General features: G+C 48.4%; 1 protein-coding gene across 1 annotated transcript in view; it reads right to left on the minus strand.

Moving 5' to 3' along the window:
* Positions 1 to 15,518, minus strand: part of ERICH6B (glutamate rich 6B) — a gene marked incomplete at both ends in the record, with an annotated part of 39,954 nt that overhangs the window by 12,109 nt on the left and 12,327 nt on the right. Inside the window, 2 exons of the mRNA XM_081046724.1 lie at positions 8,786 to 8,922; positions 12,609 to 12,676. Of these exons, the coding sequence (XP_080902850.1) occupies positions 8,786 to 8,922; positions 12,609 to 12,676 (205 nt within the window). The remainder of the gene's footprint in view (positions 1 to 8,785; positions 8,923 to 12,608; positions 12,677 to 15,518) is intronic.

Raw genomic sequence — 15,518 nt, forward strand, 5'->3', positions numbered from 1 at the left:
ATTTAAGCCTTGTTCTCCTTTCTCCAAGATGGTAGAGATCCATGATGAAAGAGCCCCAGTGCCTGAGAGCCCCCCTGTAAGAGAGCCACTCAAAGAGCTACAAGACGCAAGTCGGACGTGAGTTGGCCAAGAACTCACATCTGGTTAATAAGCACTTAGCTTTGGGAATCGTTTGTTTCAAGATAGTCACTCAGGTTTTTCTGGGTTTCACTTTCTTCAGCTGTAGAGAGAGGATAGTATTAGGTTGGTGCAAAAGTAATTGTGGTTTAAAAGGTTAGAAAAACAGTGGTACCTCGGTTTTCAAATGTAATCCACGAGTTCTGACACGTTCAAAAACAGCCGACAGCCAGGCCTCAGGGTCTTGCAGTCAGCGGAAGCCATGACACATGTTTGACTTCTGAGTCGTGTTCGAAAACCAAAGCATTTAGTTCCAGGTTTATGGCGTTCATAAACCAAATGTTTGTCAATGGAGATGTTCGAAAACTGAGGTACTAGTGGAATTGCAAAAGCGGCAATTACTTTTGCACCAATCTAATAATACCACATGTATCCTGTAGGACTTGCTGGGAAAAGCTACATTTACATGATATATAGAAGTGCTTTATAACCTGTGTTCTCCAATTTAGTTAATGATAGCACAGCATTTGCTCTGTCACTCAGTTGTCAAAATTCTTAGATTCATTCTTTTGTCTTCTCTTTCTTTCACACTCCACTTCCAATTCAACAGGAAACCCTGTGGATTCTCCCTTCAAAAAATATCCCAGATCAGACTGCTTTGCATCCCGTCTACTTCAACACTTAGTGGAGATGCCCAGCACCGCTCACCTGAATTTATGTGCTGGCACCCAACAGTACTTGCTGCCTTTCTTCTTGCCCCCGTCAACCTATTCTCCATACAGCAGCTAGAAAGATTCTTCTAGAGCATGTGTCAGATGTTCCTCTCCTGCTGTAGACCCTGCAATGGCTTCACCTTATCCTTAGGATAAGATCCAGAGTCTTCCAATGACCCACAAAGCTTTTCTGAACTGGGCACCTGCGTTCATGCCCTATTCTGCTCTCACTCACAGCTGCCCTTGAGACAGAGGCCTCAGGGCCTTTGCACTTGTTTGCTCCGTTAGAAGGCCCTCCTGTCACGTATCTACATGGCTCACTCCCTCCTTTCATGCACGCCTGGGCCCACTGGCTCTCCCCCGTTGCTTGATGTGTATTAGAGCAGCTCCTCCCTCAACCCCACAACCCAAGGGCCCATTATGCTGCCCTGTCCCACAGGGCACCGAGCACTCCCTGGCCTAGTACCCATCAGTGTGTTAGTATATTGGCTGTATCCTCACCCGGAATCTAAGTTCTGTGGGCACAGGGGCTTTGTCCTGTTTACCTTCGTATCTCCAGCACCTAGAAGAGAACCTGGCATAGTAGATTCTCAATATGTATTACAGAGACATGAAGGCGTGACGTCTATCACATCTTTCTAACTCCCACTTAATGCCTCCTCTCTGAGCTTCAGACCTGATTATCAACTCATGTGATGACTCGAATATTCTGAGACAAGTTTTCATTTCTGACTTCATAATCGCCATCTTCATACGAGTACTGAGATTGATTCTTTTTAGAGCTTTATTGTTTAGAGCAGGTCACAGCAGATTTGAGCAGAAAGCACAGAGATTTCCTGTACCTCGTGTGCCCACACACGTGCACATCCACTATTGACATCTGCAGTGTACGTTCATATAGTCAGGGAACCCCCACGGGCACGTCATTACCACCCAGAGTCCTAGGGTTCACCCTGGGTGCCGTACATCCTATGGGTGCAGACAAATATACGATGACATACGTTCACTTACAGTATCACTCAGAGTAGTTTCACTGCCCTAAAAATCCTCCGTGCTCCCCATACTCATCCCTCCCTCCCCCACAAGCCCCTGGCAACCACTGATCCTTTTAGTGTCTCCACCGTTTTGCCTTTTCCTGGATGTTATACAGTTGACCTTTGAACGACACGGGTTTGAACTGCGTAGGTCCATTTACCCGCATATACCGTAGGCAGACCCACGTGCTCAAAGTCATGTTGTTCATGGGTCAAATGTATTTCTGACCTGCAGCTGTGAATCTTTGTATGTGGAGGGCCAACTTAAGTTACACTTGATTTCTGACCGCGTGGTGGGTTGGCGCCCCAATCAGCTGTGTTCATACAGTATATAGTCATTTCAGATTGGTTTCCTTAACTTAGTTATATGAATCTAACACTCCTCCATGTTTTTTCATGGCTTGATAGCTCATTGCTTTCTCGTACTGAATAATATTCTATGGTATAGACATATCACAATTTATTTATCCCTTAACCATGTGATTGAATTTTGACCTAGATTTTAAATTTATTAGGAATGGGACATGTACATTAAAATGCATACTTCCTGTACTCCCAATCCCATGCAATTGCCAAATACAAACCCTGCAGGGACAAGTGTCTCCATGAACGCCAGCAGAAGCCCAGTCTGTGGTAATCCACACACTTGGGGGTGCCTCTCTGTATAGGACATGTTTTTCTTGTCTGGATGCACATTGTGTGTTGGTTCTGACAGCTTCCTGATGGTACACGGGTATGTGTCTCACCTGAGCACAAAGTCAAAACACCAATGCACTGCCACACTTACCTTGACCTTGCTCTTCGTCCATTTTGTATCAATTTCTAATTTCTTCTCATGATGAACAACATGACAAGGTCCTTTGACTTCTACCTTAGGCTCCTCGACTTGTGGAGATTGATTTTGTAAATCAAACGTGAAAGTACACGTGTCTGAAGCTTTGGGGTTGAGTAAGTCTTTGGTAGAAAAGAGAAAGAAAACTTAGATCTACTTCTGTGAAGGCACCAAACAGAATTTAGGGGGTTGGGATATTGGCCTTGTTCCTCTAAGGAAGGAAGGCTGCCAGGAAACAGCGAGCCTTTGAAGAGAGAAAGGTGGGGGTTGGCTTTCTAGCTCTCACATTTTTCATTCATTCATTTAACACGTATTTACCAAAGGCCTATGATGTGCCAGCCCCATGCTAGATACGAGATACCATGGTGGAGACCACCCAGCCCAGACGGGCAGAGCTGAGGGGTGACACACCAGCCACAGGCCAGGAATGAGCATGGCTGCTAATTCAGGCAATTGAAAAAATCGGCTAAAATGGGGAGTCGTTAAAAAAGGAAACATCCCTTAAAACATGTTATTTTAACTTGAAACGTAAATGTGTCTTCACACACCACATGAAATGTAGGGCAAGATCTTTTCTTTGTGTGTGGATCTGATGATAATTTTTGCTCAGATCACATTCATAATTTATTACTTATAATTTCAATTTTGGCAACTTCTAAATAGTCTGGGCATAGAATTACAGTTTTAAAATTTCTCTCTCTATTCCCCAATCTTTTATGTATGTTTGGTGAACGTTTAGTTTCAAGCATTGTGTTTTAAAAAACTATATTCTCATTGGGTCTTCTTAAAGCATTCAAAGCATAATTTAAATTCTTAAAGCATTACTTTTCTTAACAACAACGGTTTCTTTTTATCTTCTCTTTTGTCCGTTTGTTTAACAATTGGATTTTGGAACTAAGGGTACTTAGTGACCCTTGGTGGATGCCTGACACCCGGGAATGGCAGTGGCAGGAGCTTCCAGCATGAATCAGCCCTGAAGCTCTCCACCAGAAGCGGTGGCCCTGGTTCCCGTGGCAACCAGGATAGGGGGCTGTCAGTTAAGAGAGCTTAGTTGTCCCACTACTGGGGACAACACAGTGTTGGAGGTCATTGAGGGGACATGACTGTGGGTTGACCCAGGAGCTGGGCCTGGGCAACGGGAGGTGCCCCCTGCCCGTCCCTGGAATGTCCTCTCTGCACCCCGTTCCCACAGCTGGAGCCGTTTCCGAGGACGCAGCCTGGACAGGGCCAGGTGCTGTGAGACCGTCTGGACTGGGGACAGTGCTGGACCCGGGTGAGGCCTCTCTATAAACGTCAAGATTCTGATGGGCGGCTGTGGAGAGCCTCTCGTCTTGCGGTCACTGAAGACGAGCCTTGTAAGTTAGTTCTCCTGTTTGTGACACCTGCCATCTACCCATCGGAGTGACCTGCCTCTTTCTCCAGTCTCTCCCTGCCCTCTGTGTAGCAAGGCCAGCTTCTGATTTTACCTGGGACGCTCCTGCGTTTGCAAACCAACACATGGGACTCCACCAGAGCACCCCGGAGGGGCCTTAACTGGCCTTGAGGGTGAGGAGACTTCCGGTAGAAGTTAAGTCTCTGACTTGGGGCGGGGGATTCCTAGCACAAGCACTGTGTGGTTTGCAGGCCGGAGGGGGCGCAGGTTAGTGGTGGCGGGTGGCTCAGGAGAGGCAGGCGGGGCTAGATTGTTCCTGTGTTCGCTCGTGCGGTGAGGGTCTGTTGTGCCTCTGTGTGCCAAGAGCTGTCCTAGTGTCAGGGATGCTGGAGTCTCTGCTGTCTATTTACTAGGGGAGACAGGTGCTAAATAAGTGAACAGATAAAAATGAAATGTGCCAGCTGGCTAGGAGTGCTCCGGCGAGACCGAGGGAAAATAGTGAGTGTGCACACGTGTGTGTGTGCTTATGCACACGCTGGGTTATATAGGGTAGCCAAGGAAACTATTTCTGAGGAGGTGACATTTAAGCAGACACCGGAAGAAAGGGACGGAGCAGGTCATGGGGATATTGGAGGGAAGAGTGCTCTGGGCAGTGGGACACAAGTCCAAAGGCTCTGTGGCAGGGACGCCTGGCCCATTTGATGACTAACGAACAGCCAGTGTGTCTAGAGAGGGAAAGTGAGGGCCTCCTCAGCCAAGGGAGGAACGTGGGCAGAACGGGGTGGGGGTGGGGTGGGGAACGCGTCCATTTGTATTAAACCAAAGTTCATCCTTCAATTGGAAGTCCTACCCTGGCTGTCACAGCAGAGTGCTGAAAGGCCTTAATTCCCAAAAGGAGCCCAAATCATGCACACCCACATTCATCAGTAAACACGTACTGAGCGCCAATTGTCACAGGTATGTGCCGCCCGAGGGCACAGAAATACAAGAAGGAGACAGGTACGGCGTGCTAAGTGCAATAGGCATTGGTTTTGCCTTTGGTTGCTGAGCATCTGAGCCCGTCTTGTTTGGGGTACCCCATTGTATGAGTCTTGGGGGGAGCCAGGGCCCTCCCACTATGGTTCCTTCTTCTTCCCGCTTCCTTACCCCACTGAAGGACGTGAGACCTGCTCTGAGACGGCCCCACCGTTTCTTCTTCAGACACACTAGCCTTTTACTGCTCACTGAATGTGCCAAGTGGATGAGCCCTGGGTTTGGTCTAAGAGGGCCTGGGCAGGCGTGTGTCTCGCGTCACACAGTGGCCAGGTGATCTCGGGTGAGTCACCCACCCTCTCTGAACCTCCCTTTATGCTACTTCACACGATTACGAAAGTTAATCTGGGGAGGATAGCGTATGTGAAAGTACCTAGCTCACAGCAATTACTCCGTAAGAATTAGGTCAGGGAGTAAATTGGTATCAGGGGACAGGAGCACGTCCTCAAGAGGGAACCCGTGGCTGTGTCTTGATTCAGTGAGAAAAAACGCCGTGATCAATTACTTACGTCTGCCATTGGTGGTGTTGCCATTTCTCTGTCACTTGGATCCAGTAATCGGAAAGTATTCCATATGGTGGTTTTCAGTTTCTGAATTAAGTGGCCTGATGGCTTAGGCTCTTGGCTCAAGCCTTCCAGACTTAGACCCCCAAAACTGGCAACCCCCACGATTGGCGAATCTTAATACCGTGTTTCCCCCAAAATAAGACCTAGCCGGACCATCAGCTCTAATGCGTCTTTTGGAGCAAAAATTAATATAAGACCCAGTCTTGTTTTAATACAATATAAGACTGAGTCTAATATAATATAATATAATTAATATAATATAATGTAATACCGGGTCTTATATTAATGTTTGCTCCAAAAGACACATTAGAGCTGATGGTCTGGCTAGGTCTTATTTTCGGGGAAACACGGTAGCTGGACCTCAAATGCCTTCAGTATCTGGTAAAGGGGCTATTCTTTCCCAGATCTTGCATTAACAATGACTTCTTAGAGCCCCGAAATCTAGGTTAGATCCCTTCCTGTGTGGTCCCACAGCACTCCCTCCCCACCACATCACTTAACCGGTCTATATGTGAATTCCCTGCTTTGTCTATTCTCACTACCCTCTCCATCCGCCCCCCCCAACCAAACAATAATCCCGCTGAGACCCCAGACTGTGTCTGTCTTGCTCCCTATTTTATCCCTGGCAGCTAGGACCTTACTAAACCGGTAGGTGTTCAAGTGAGGGAGCAAGCATTTCTGCCTCCTTTACAGACATGGCAGAGGTGAGAGTCAGCGAGACACACACAGGACAGCCAGTTACAGGTGGAACATGGTGGCGCGGTCCTTACGTTCACGTTTCTTCATAGTCCACAGGATTATTTTCTTGAATTTTTCAAAATCTTTCTTCAACCTAAAAGGAATGTGGATTACCTTTAAAAGCTGAGACTCAGTTCATGTTTACCTGCCATGCTACACAGTGTAGACAGTTCTAGAGCCTGCTGAGTCTTTTCCATGGTGTAAAGTTGGGCTGATTGTGGATTTGGTCCCAGCTTTCTTTCCAGCCAGTGCTCAGGAGTAAAGGGACAGCATGTGGTAGTGACTCAGCGCTTTCCTGCTGGCCTCTACCTGGCCTTCAACCTGGACACCTGGGCTGATCCCCAAACCTTTCAAAATAAATCCAATGAGGGCCATCTTGGGGGCTGGGACAGGACTGGGAGGTCCAATTGCAAGGCTGGCTCTGAGTTCAGCTCATGCCGCTTGAGTTCTCTATGGCTTGTGCATATCCCAGCGAGGGTTTCGTTTGGAAATAACTTGGAAAGACAGCCTTGTCTGTGAACTGGGCAGAAGCACTCAAAATCTCTCTGCACTGAGTAGGATAATTACCAATAGTCTCACTCACGGTGACTTACCCTGGAAGCCACACAAAGGCACAGCTTTCAAAATAATCAAGCCCTTAACCCCCTCTCATGTCAGTACACAAAATGTGTCATCCTGGCATTTCAATGGCTTGGACAGTTGTATTTCCAGATAAAGGTGGTCTCCAGAGGGAGTTAGGCCAGGAGTGAGCTTCCCAGGCTTATTTAGACATGAGAAGGCCTTTGACATGGCAGGTTTGATGTTCTCAGTTCGGATGCCTTGAAGAGAGCATGATAATTTAACCCCAAGCAATGGCAGGAAGCAGAAACCTTTGCGGGGAAAGGACTGAACTATTTTACCTGGCAGAGAACTGAGGTTTACTGTTTGTACTTTAGAAGCAATATTGGGACTTGAAAATGAGCTCTTCACAGCCCATTTGCACCAAATGTTATTTGTTTTGTTTGCCAACACTGTGAATGGAATGGAAGAGTGACCTCGCCTACCCAGGAGGGGGTGGGGTGAAGCAAGAGCAGGATGCCGGATATAAACTCCAGTGAGGCAATCCAGCCACAGGCACCCCACACCCTTTTGGGAAGCTTCCTCCCGTAGTTCTTTGCCCACCTTTGCAAGCTAGTGGAACCCTTACCAGCCAGCTCCTCAATGGCGGAGATTCTGGGTACACATGATTGAAATGAACGGCACAGAATAGGGAAATATTTCTCAAGTGTAATCAGGTTAGAGTGAGCCTTGGTTATAGGCTAAGTGGGAAGGAGTCGGGGGAAATGTCACACGGGAGGCAGAATACGTACTGGGATGTTACTTGGCATTTGTTTGCACAGCTGTGTGAGTATCTGAAAGCTGGGATATTCTGTGTGTTTTGCATTGTGTATTTTGCCTTCCCTTTTCCTAGAGAAGCCTCAGGGTCCCTGGCCCCAGGACTCTACTGAGCCCAAAGATGAAGTTTTGGCAGCCAGTCTCTCTTCCTGATTTTTGGGAAAGCCTCACCTCAGCCAGGAGACATGCAGGGCTCCCCTCCCCCACACTCCCTACCCACCACACACACACACACACACACACACACACACACACACACACACCCCACCCCCTCTTTCTTGGTGCCCTGGCCAGAGATTCTGCGAAAGATCCATGGGAGAGGCCTGAAAACGCACCTTGCTTTCTAAGGTTTCTGACAGCTGGATGAATGAAAATCCAGGCTTCCATGCACCACAGGCTGGATGTACAAATGGGGTTCAGAACATTTTGTGACCTGGAGTCAGGCCACCTCGTAAGGCTTGGTGCCAGCCCTAGTTGGCCATAACCTTATCCTTCCTCAGTCCAAATAGGGGCTCTGGCTGTGACTCCCAGGTTCAGCGAAGCTCATGGCTGCCCTCCTGCGGAGCATGGAGGTGCATTAGCTTAGCCTAGGAGGAAACTAGGCCATTTGTTGGGCGGATGCCCAGGCCTTGCTCCCCCATTGTCCCCTTTCTTCAAAGGCCCAGAGGTCTGAGCCTTGCTCCCAGACTTTTGTACAAATTCATGGTCCCTTCAAGACTTTTCCTGCCCTGGCCTTCCAGCCTCTTCACTGCTGCCTCTGGCCCCATCCCGGACCTCCCCCGTGTGCAGATCTCCTCGCTCCTGAGTTTCGCTAGCCAGATCTTTCTGTCCACCAGACCCCTCATCTTACCCTGTCCTTGTGCCTGGCTTGTGCCTCTCGGACTCAGGGGACCTACCGGCCCTGGCCTTGCTCTTTTCTCTGGTGGCCCAATTTCCACTTTCCCTGCTGGTACCTCTGGCCTACCTGAACCCACTGGCCAGTAACCCCCATCTCTCCGGTCACTTACAGAAGTCCTAGTTTCCTTCTGGTTTCACTATCCAGATGGCCAGTCAGGGGAATGTCAGTATGCTCTTCTGGTTCATTGCGAGCAGCCACTTCTTCCATCATGGTCCTAAACATGGACTGATAGGAGCTGTGAAAAAGCTACAGAAGAATCACAGAATAAAGTATCCAGAAAGTGAGAATGAACATTTTACTAATTAATCACTTTTCTGACTCCTAGAGGTGCCAGGTGAGATTTCAACATATTATTAAAAAACCACAACAGTGGGAAGAGTAGGGTGGCTAGCAAAATTTGTTTTAAAGAATATTTCCATTATCATCATACCCTTTACTCCCCAATTCCCTCAAGATTTATTTTTTTTAATAGCAGCATACTAAGAAATCTTTTGAGAGCATAAAATTACTTTCTTTTTCCAAATGTGGAGATAGCTATATAAAGTAAAAATGCTTCCATGCTTTAAGAGCATAATAGGCTTTCTGAGTTCTAGGAATGGCTAACCTCCCAGCGGTTACTTATTTATTCAATGTGTAGCATGGCAGTCTTCGGGAAAGCAGTGTAGCCTCTAGCACGTTATTGCAGGGGACAATTCTGCGTTTGAAGATTCTTCCAGAGTAATGACATTGAAAACTGCCTTTTTCATTTTGTAAAATTGATCATTCTTTGTCAAGTCCACCATGCTAAGCAGGACTGACCCATCAGTGGGTCCTCCTAAGAATTTCTTTTGATGGAAGGTGGAAGATGGCTTGCTGTTGAGGAAAGCCATGGATCTGTCGTGGTGCCCTGCTCACCTACAGGTGGACGCTGTCATTATGTTGTTCAACATCTGATAATGCATAGTATGCCATTAACATATGAGTTTCCTGTAGTAAGTAGAAGAGCAACATATCCCAAGTTACATGTGACCTGGGACAGATATGAGAATGAAGCTTGTGGTTGGCCAGTTTTCCTACGATGTGGGGAAAGCTGGTGTGCCTCAGGCCTGGTTTGTCTGATTCCTAGCCTCTGCACAGCTCCTTTGCCCATTGCTGGTGTTAAATTAATTAAACAAGGAGGCCATTAGATGGATATGTGTCTAGGCTGTGATGACCTACACAAGCAAACCCAAATCTAAGACTATCAGTGCCTCAGGGTTACACAATCCAAACCTAAGGACACCCAATCCAGACAGCCAGCTAGTTACGCTATGGCCAATCGATAATTTCCTTGCTTTGCTTCTGCCTTTTCTCTGTAAAAGCCTGTCCCCAGATCCTGTTGGTGGAGTGCTCCTAACCACTTCTGGTTTGGTGACGGCCAATTCCAGTTGATACATGCTCAAACTCTTAAAATGCATAGTATGTTCTAGTTTGTCTTTTAACACTGGAATCAGTGCTTCAGGCCAGGTTGAGATCAAGGCCGGTGGTGTCCTGCCTCTAAATTTCTCAGTATTGACAAGCCCTCCCTTGGAATGGAGCACCTTCCTATTTTCTGGGGCCAGGGATCTCGCACCTTCCTCTTTGGATTCTGTGTTTTGTTCGCCAGAAAATATGGCACCCACAGTAGTCCACCAGACACCAGACCCACTGGGTGGCCTCGTTGAAGTTCTCCTCCCATCTAGCCTGTTCCAGCCCACTCCGTGTAGTCAGCACACATGACATCTTATGAGGTTCATCCCATTTGCTTCCCCACTCTACAGAGTAGAACTACCCTTATCGTCATGGTAGGTGTATGGGTACCCAAGGGATGAGTTCTCCCATGCCCAGAGACTCCTCCTGGGTGAATCTCTGGTTCTTATAACCAAAAGGGTTTGTACAGCAGGCTTTGGGATACATGGGTGTGTCACAGAAACTACACAAGGGTGTTTAGTGAACTGAAAGCAGCAAAGGAATCACATTGTCAGAATAACCAGTCTCAGTAGATAGCCGTCCTCCACGGGAAGACTTCAGCTCCTTCTCCCTAGTTCATACCCCTGTGGTTTCTGGTATTTCCCCAAAAGGGGCTTGAAAAATCTTTCAGCTGCAGGTACCAGGGCATTTATTCCATTTTCCCTGTCCTGCTCTGGCCCCACTTGTCCGCACCTGCTGCCTACGACATCTCTTGGAGAAGGACTGCTCTGCTGAGCTGTAGAGCTGCCTGCCTGTCACGAGAATGCGAGTTTCTGGGCCATGGGTGCTGACTCAGTGTCCTCCTAAGCTTCTGATCCTTGGGGGCAGAGTGGTATAGACAGCAGGGGGCCTGTATCCCCCAACTCTGTGTCATACTTTGTCACCTGGGCAAAGCCCTTGACATGCAAGGTGCTTGTGATCAGATCTCACCTGAGAAGCCCACCTGTCACATGGAGCTCTCCCAATGTGCCGTGTTCTTCCAGAACCTCGCATGGCAGAGCTGTCACCTCTGCCTGTGACAGCAGGTCTGCCCAGTACAGCAAAACCTCAACTGACAGGTGTACCGCAGCGTTCTGAATAATTCCAGTTTCTACTGAAAACAATTCCTTTAAATTTCAGCTCTTGCTGAACAAAGCTTCCCGAAATGCCCACCTGTACCTTCCTGTCTTAGTAAACCCAATGCGGTGAATCTGAGCTCAAGCAACCTTTTCTTCTCCCTCTCATGTGGTATGTCAGCATTTGCAAAGCAATTCTATTAATACAGTGTGTATAGAAACAAGCGTGAAAAGTAAGGAATTTATGGCTAAATAGGAACTGAGGGCAGAAAATCCCCCAATTAAAAAAAAGTAATACCTAGTTATCTTTCATTTTTGCCTTTTCTTTTGTAAGTTTAGAGAAATACGCCTGCTTGACTTTGAGCTGCAGACACACGGCTTCGTTCTTGTGACTGCGTTAGTTCCTACATCCAGTCCCGAGAACATTTCTTCGCAGCGATGAGACGATGCGAACTAACACTTCCGCGGGCACCACCATGGGTTGTAAGTCTCGGAGGTCTGACACGGGACATGAGGGCCCAGGCTGTACCAGCCGGGGAAAGAATCCAGGCAGTGAGGACAGTGCAACCGGGTCCGTGTAAGGGTTAGTCAAACATTCTGCTCCCCATGTCATCTCTGGTTACTGTCTGCAGCTGGGGACAGATGCCAGGTGCATGTCGCGGCTGCCTCTTGCCCCTCTGAAGGGTGGCGTTAGCAGGATGGCAGAGGCGGGCAGCTGCTTCACTGCTGTTCCTCGTTGAAAGTTTCTGTCTTGCTAGGCTGCCCCATTCTTGGTCCTTTGGTTAGAAACTGCAGGCTTTTCTTGGGGCTTTTGCTGTCGGTGCTGGTTGGGGTTTCTGGGTTGCTGTCTTTTCTAGCACCCAGTGAGGGTTATATGAGACAACAAGGAAACTGAGGAAACTGGCCGCCATGTCGTTGCTGGGGTCCCGAGGTTCCCAGAACTGCCTTTTTCTGTGTCTGACAGAAAATTCTTACGTTTGTTTGCCATGTAATGTCTAGGATTTTAAGCTGTACTAAGTGGGAAAAGTCCATCTTTCCAGACAATTGACTTCATTGTTACACAAGGTTCCTACAAGGAATGATTTGCCTTGATATCTAGATAACGTGCGCGTTTTGTTTTCAGCTTTGCCACCTTCAGAAGCAACCCTGGGGGTGTTTGCTCAGATTCCCTGCAGGGTGCCCCAAAACCAGGGCCTGGGGTGCCACCAGGGCCTCCTTCAACCCTCTTTGATTGAACGGGTGTCATTTAAACTGATGCCTGTTACAAGGAAAGCTCCCTTGGGCTGTGCTAACAGTGGAGTGAAGCTGGGAATCTCACCACTCTAGAGGCAGTTGCCAGCTGGGCAGCGGGCTCGGGCCGCCTGCCCCAACACTCGGAGCAAGGTGGTCTCAAGTTATTATCCAACTTACATTCTCGTCCAAGACCTCAGCTCCCAGCATGTCGATAGGCTCATTTAAGATACCATCCCAAAAGGTGTCTGGAGAGACAAAAGTCCATGTTGGAAGGCACAGCAAAAGGGAAGGCATTTGGAAAAGGAACCAAAACAAAAAATAAAAAGGAAATAGATTGACGGCATTTACCCTGTCCCTTTTAAATAAAAATGCATATGTCATCAAGAAGACTTTAAATACATTCATGAAATTACCTAATGTCCGACTAGGGGATGTTCATAAAATAGGAATAAAAGGGTAAGTTTCAGTGGCTGACTTAAGAAAGTGACTGTTTGTTCCTGGGGGCTGGTGAAGGTTCATCTGACAAAGTGACATTTCAGTGAGTCCTGAAAGAAGCAAGGAAGCAAGCAGGCTGGTAGCTGGGGAAGAGTGTCCCTGGCAGGAGGCCGGAGGTGCAAAGGGAGGTGAGCAGTGACCGGAAGCCTGGGGAATGGGTGTGACAACCAGCAAAAGGCACAGTATGCGTGCAGGGGAGCGAGCCAGCGAGCTGAAGGAGGGTGGCAGGGGGGCGGAAGGAGGGGCAGAGCCGGCTCTCTGAGGACCTTGCAGGCTGTGGAAAGGACTTTAGGTTTTATTCTGAGAGATATTTATTCTGAATGTGACTTTCTCGCAGACATCCTGAGAAATATTCCTATCTCCTGCCAGTTTTGTCAAAAATTGCCAATTTCCAGAATTACATATGGCTCATAATTGCTAATTAAAGTGGAAGAGACGAATCCCCAAGCCAATGAACTAAAAATAGTCTATCGGAGATAGTGAATGCCTTTGAAAGCCCTGATCCTGCCCCCGCCCCCACCATACTGAAGGACAGGCCACAGAGCATAATCCCTAAATGACTGTCTGCTAGCACGAGCCTGGTTCATTGCAGGGCTTCTGTTCGGTGGAGTGATGTATGCGAGTTAGGATTCTGCCACCATAAGGCCCCTTGTCCTCCGCCCCACCGCCCCACAGGATCCAATTAACCCCTTCTTAAGAAAACTGTAATAAGCCCTTAAGGCTCCATTTGTGGGGGCTCCAATCATTCCCTAACAAGGTGCCCTCTGATGAGCTCTCTGGAGGGGCCCGTGCACCCCAGTCAAGTGCTGCTGCCCACTGGACCCTCTTTCAATGTGGGCATCCCTGTACCAGGGTAGAGAGATGGATGTGTGGTACCGTCCCAGGTCATGCGGTCTTGCACTGGAGATCCTCTCTCCGTTTCCTGTTCTGTCTCCCTTCTCCAGGTTCCAGGGCTGTGTGCCCAGCATGTCCCTGGGTTCTCTCTAGACTTGGTACAGGCTGGACCACCGAGGCACCACCCACCCGGGGAGCATCCCCAGGCCTGGACCCTGTGGGGAGCAGGGGTGTTGGGATATATTCTGTGGGATTCTCACCCTCCTCCTCCTCTTGTAGTTCAGTGGTAATATGCTCTGAAAAAGAACAGGAAAAATGATTAATGAAATGTGGTGTGGTGAACTAGTCCAGACCTTTGGGTCCCTGAGGGAATTGATTTAAAATCACCTCCTAATTGTCTGGGGAGACCTGGCTGGAGATCACGTGTTCAGGGATAAGAAGCATCTGTGATCTTTAGCCCTCTGAGGCCTACGGTCTGTCGCTCAGCCGGTACTGATTCCTCTCCCTTTGTTCATATTTCATCCTGCCCACTAGAGTTTCAGTTCTGAGAGGGGGTGATGGGTTTGCCCAGTGTACCGCAGGTGTACGGCAAGTGTCACAGAGTGAACGGAGTGTGGATTCCCTCTCCCTTCCCTTCTAACTTTCCATTGATCAATGTTGTTTCCTCCCCTTTCAAAATCTAATTTTAGTTGCAATTTAAAAGCGCTCTACCCTTTGGCTTAGTTTCTTAGAGCCTGGAGGTTGACACCAAGCCCTAGAAATAATGCCTCAGCCACTGGCCGGCCTTACTTAAGGCTGCCTTGCCTAAAACGGTCCAGAGAGGGCTCTCTTTGGTCAGGACAAGCTAATTCTGTGCTTCTTACCTTCTCGTGGATGGATGTGGAACATCTGCAGGTCATTTAAAATCACCATAAAATTATAGAATTAAAACGGTACCTTCTAAGTCTGAATTTAAGGTGGGTAGTGTCGATGCTGAGCTCTCTTTCTCTGCTTTTGGTTTTGTTTTTAAAGGTGCTGTTGAAAGACAGAAGAGGGTAGCCATTCATGGGTTTAACGTCACACTTCTGGTGGGTTCCTATGGGACATTTGGGATCTGAGGTTCTTTCTTGGCACCGAGGCCAATCAACAGAGGGGAAAATCGGGCTGGAGGGCACTGCTGGCGTGTATGGGACGTTCCCTCTGCCCCGCCTCTTCCCAAGGAATCGGTGGTCAGGAAATGGAGCCCCTCTCTGGCCCTCTCCTCTGGTCACCATGGGGCCAGTCGGTGTCCTCAGGATAGATAGGATAACTGGGGGCAAAGGGGTGCCTTACAGATACTCTTTCTTCTGTAGGAGGAATAGCTGGAGAAACACACAGGGAAGTGGCTCCGAGGCCGTGTAGACACATAGTGGGGAGCGCCTGTCACAGTGGGAAGTGTGCTTGCTCCCCAAAGCTGCACGACGGGGGCTGGCGGGTTACATCCACTGAGATGCACAACGGGCGGCTGCTGTCTTTTTTGAGAACGTGTGTCAGTTCTTGTCGACCCGACCCGTATTGTACGTCTTCTGGAAAGTTGTAGCCCCTACTCCTTTTGGCCCCCCTCATCCCACCTCTCCCTCTTCCAACTCCCAAATACATGTGTGCACATGGGTGTGTACACACACACACGCACACGCACACACCACCTCCCATGCTTACTAGCAGAGAGAAGCAGGCCCATGATGAAAAATCACAGGCCAACTGCCCCACGGGCTCACGGGAGCGTCAGGATAGGACCGG

The sequence above is a fragment of the Rhinolophus hipposideros genome (genome assembly GCF_964194185.1).
Source record: "Rhinolophus hipposideros genome assembly, chromosome: 4".
Lineage (NCBI taxonomy): Eukaryota > Metazoa > Chordata > Mammalia > Chiroptera > Rhinolophidae > Rhinolophus > Rhinolophus hipposideros.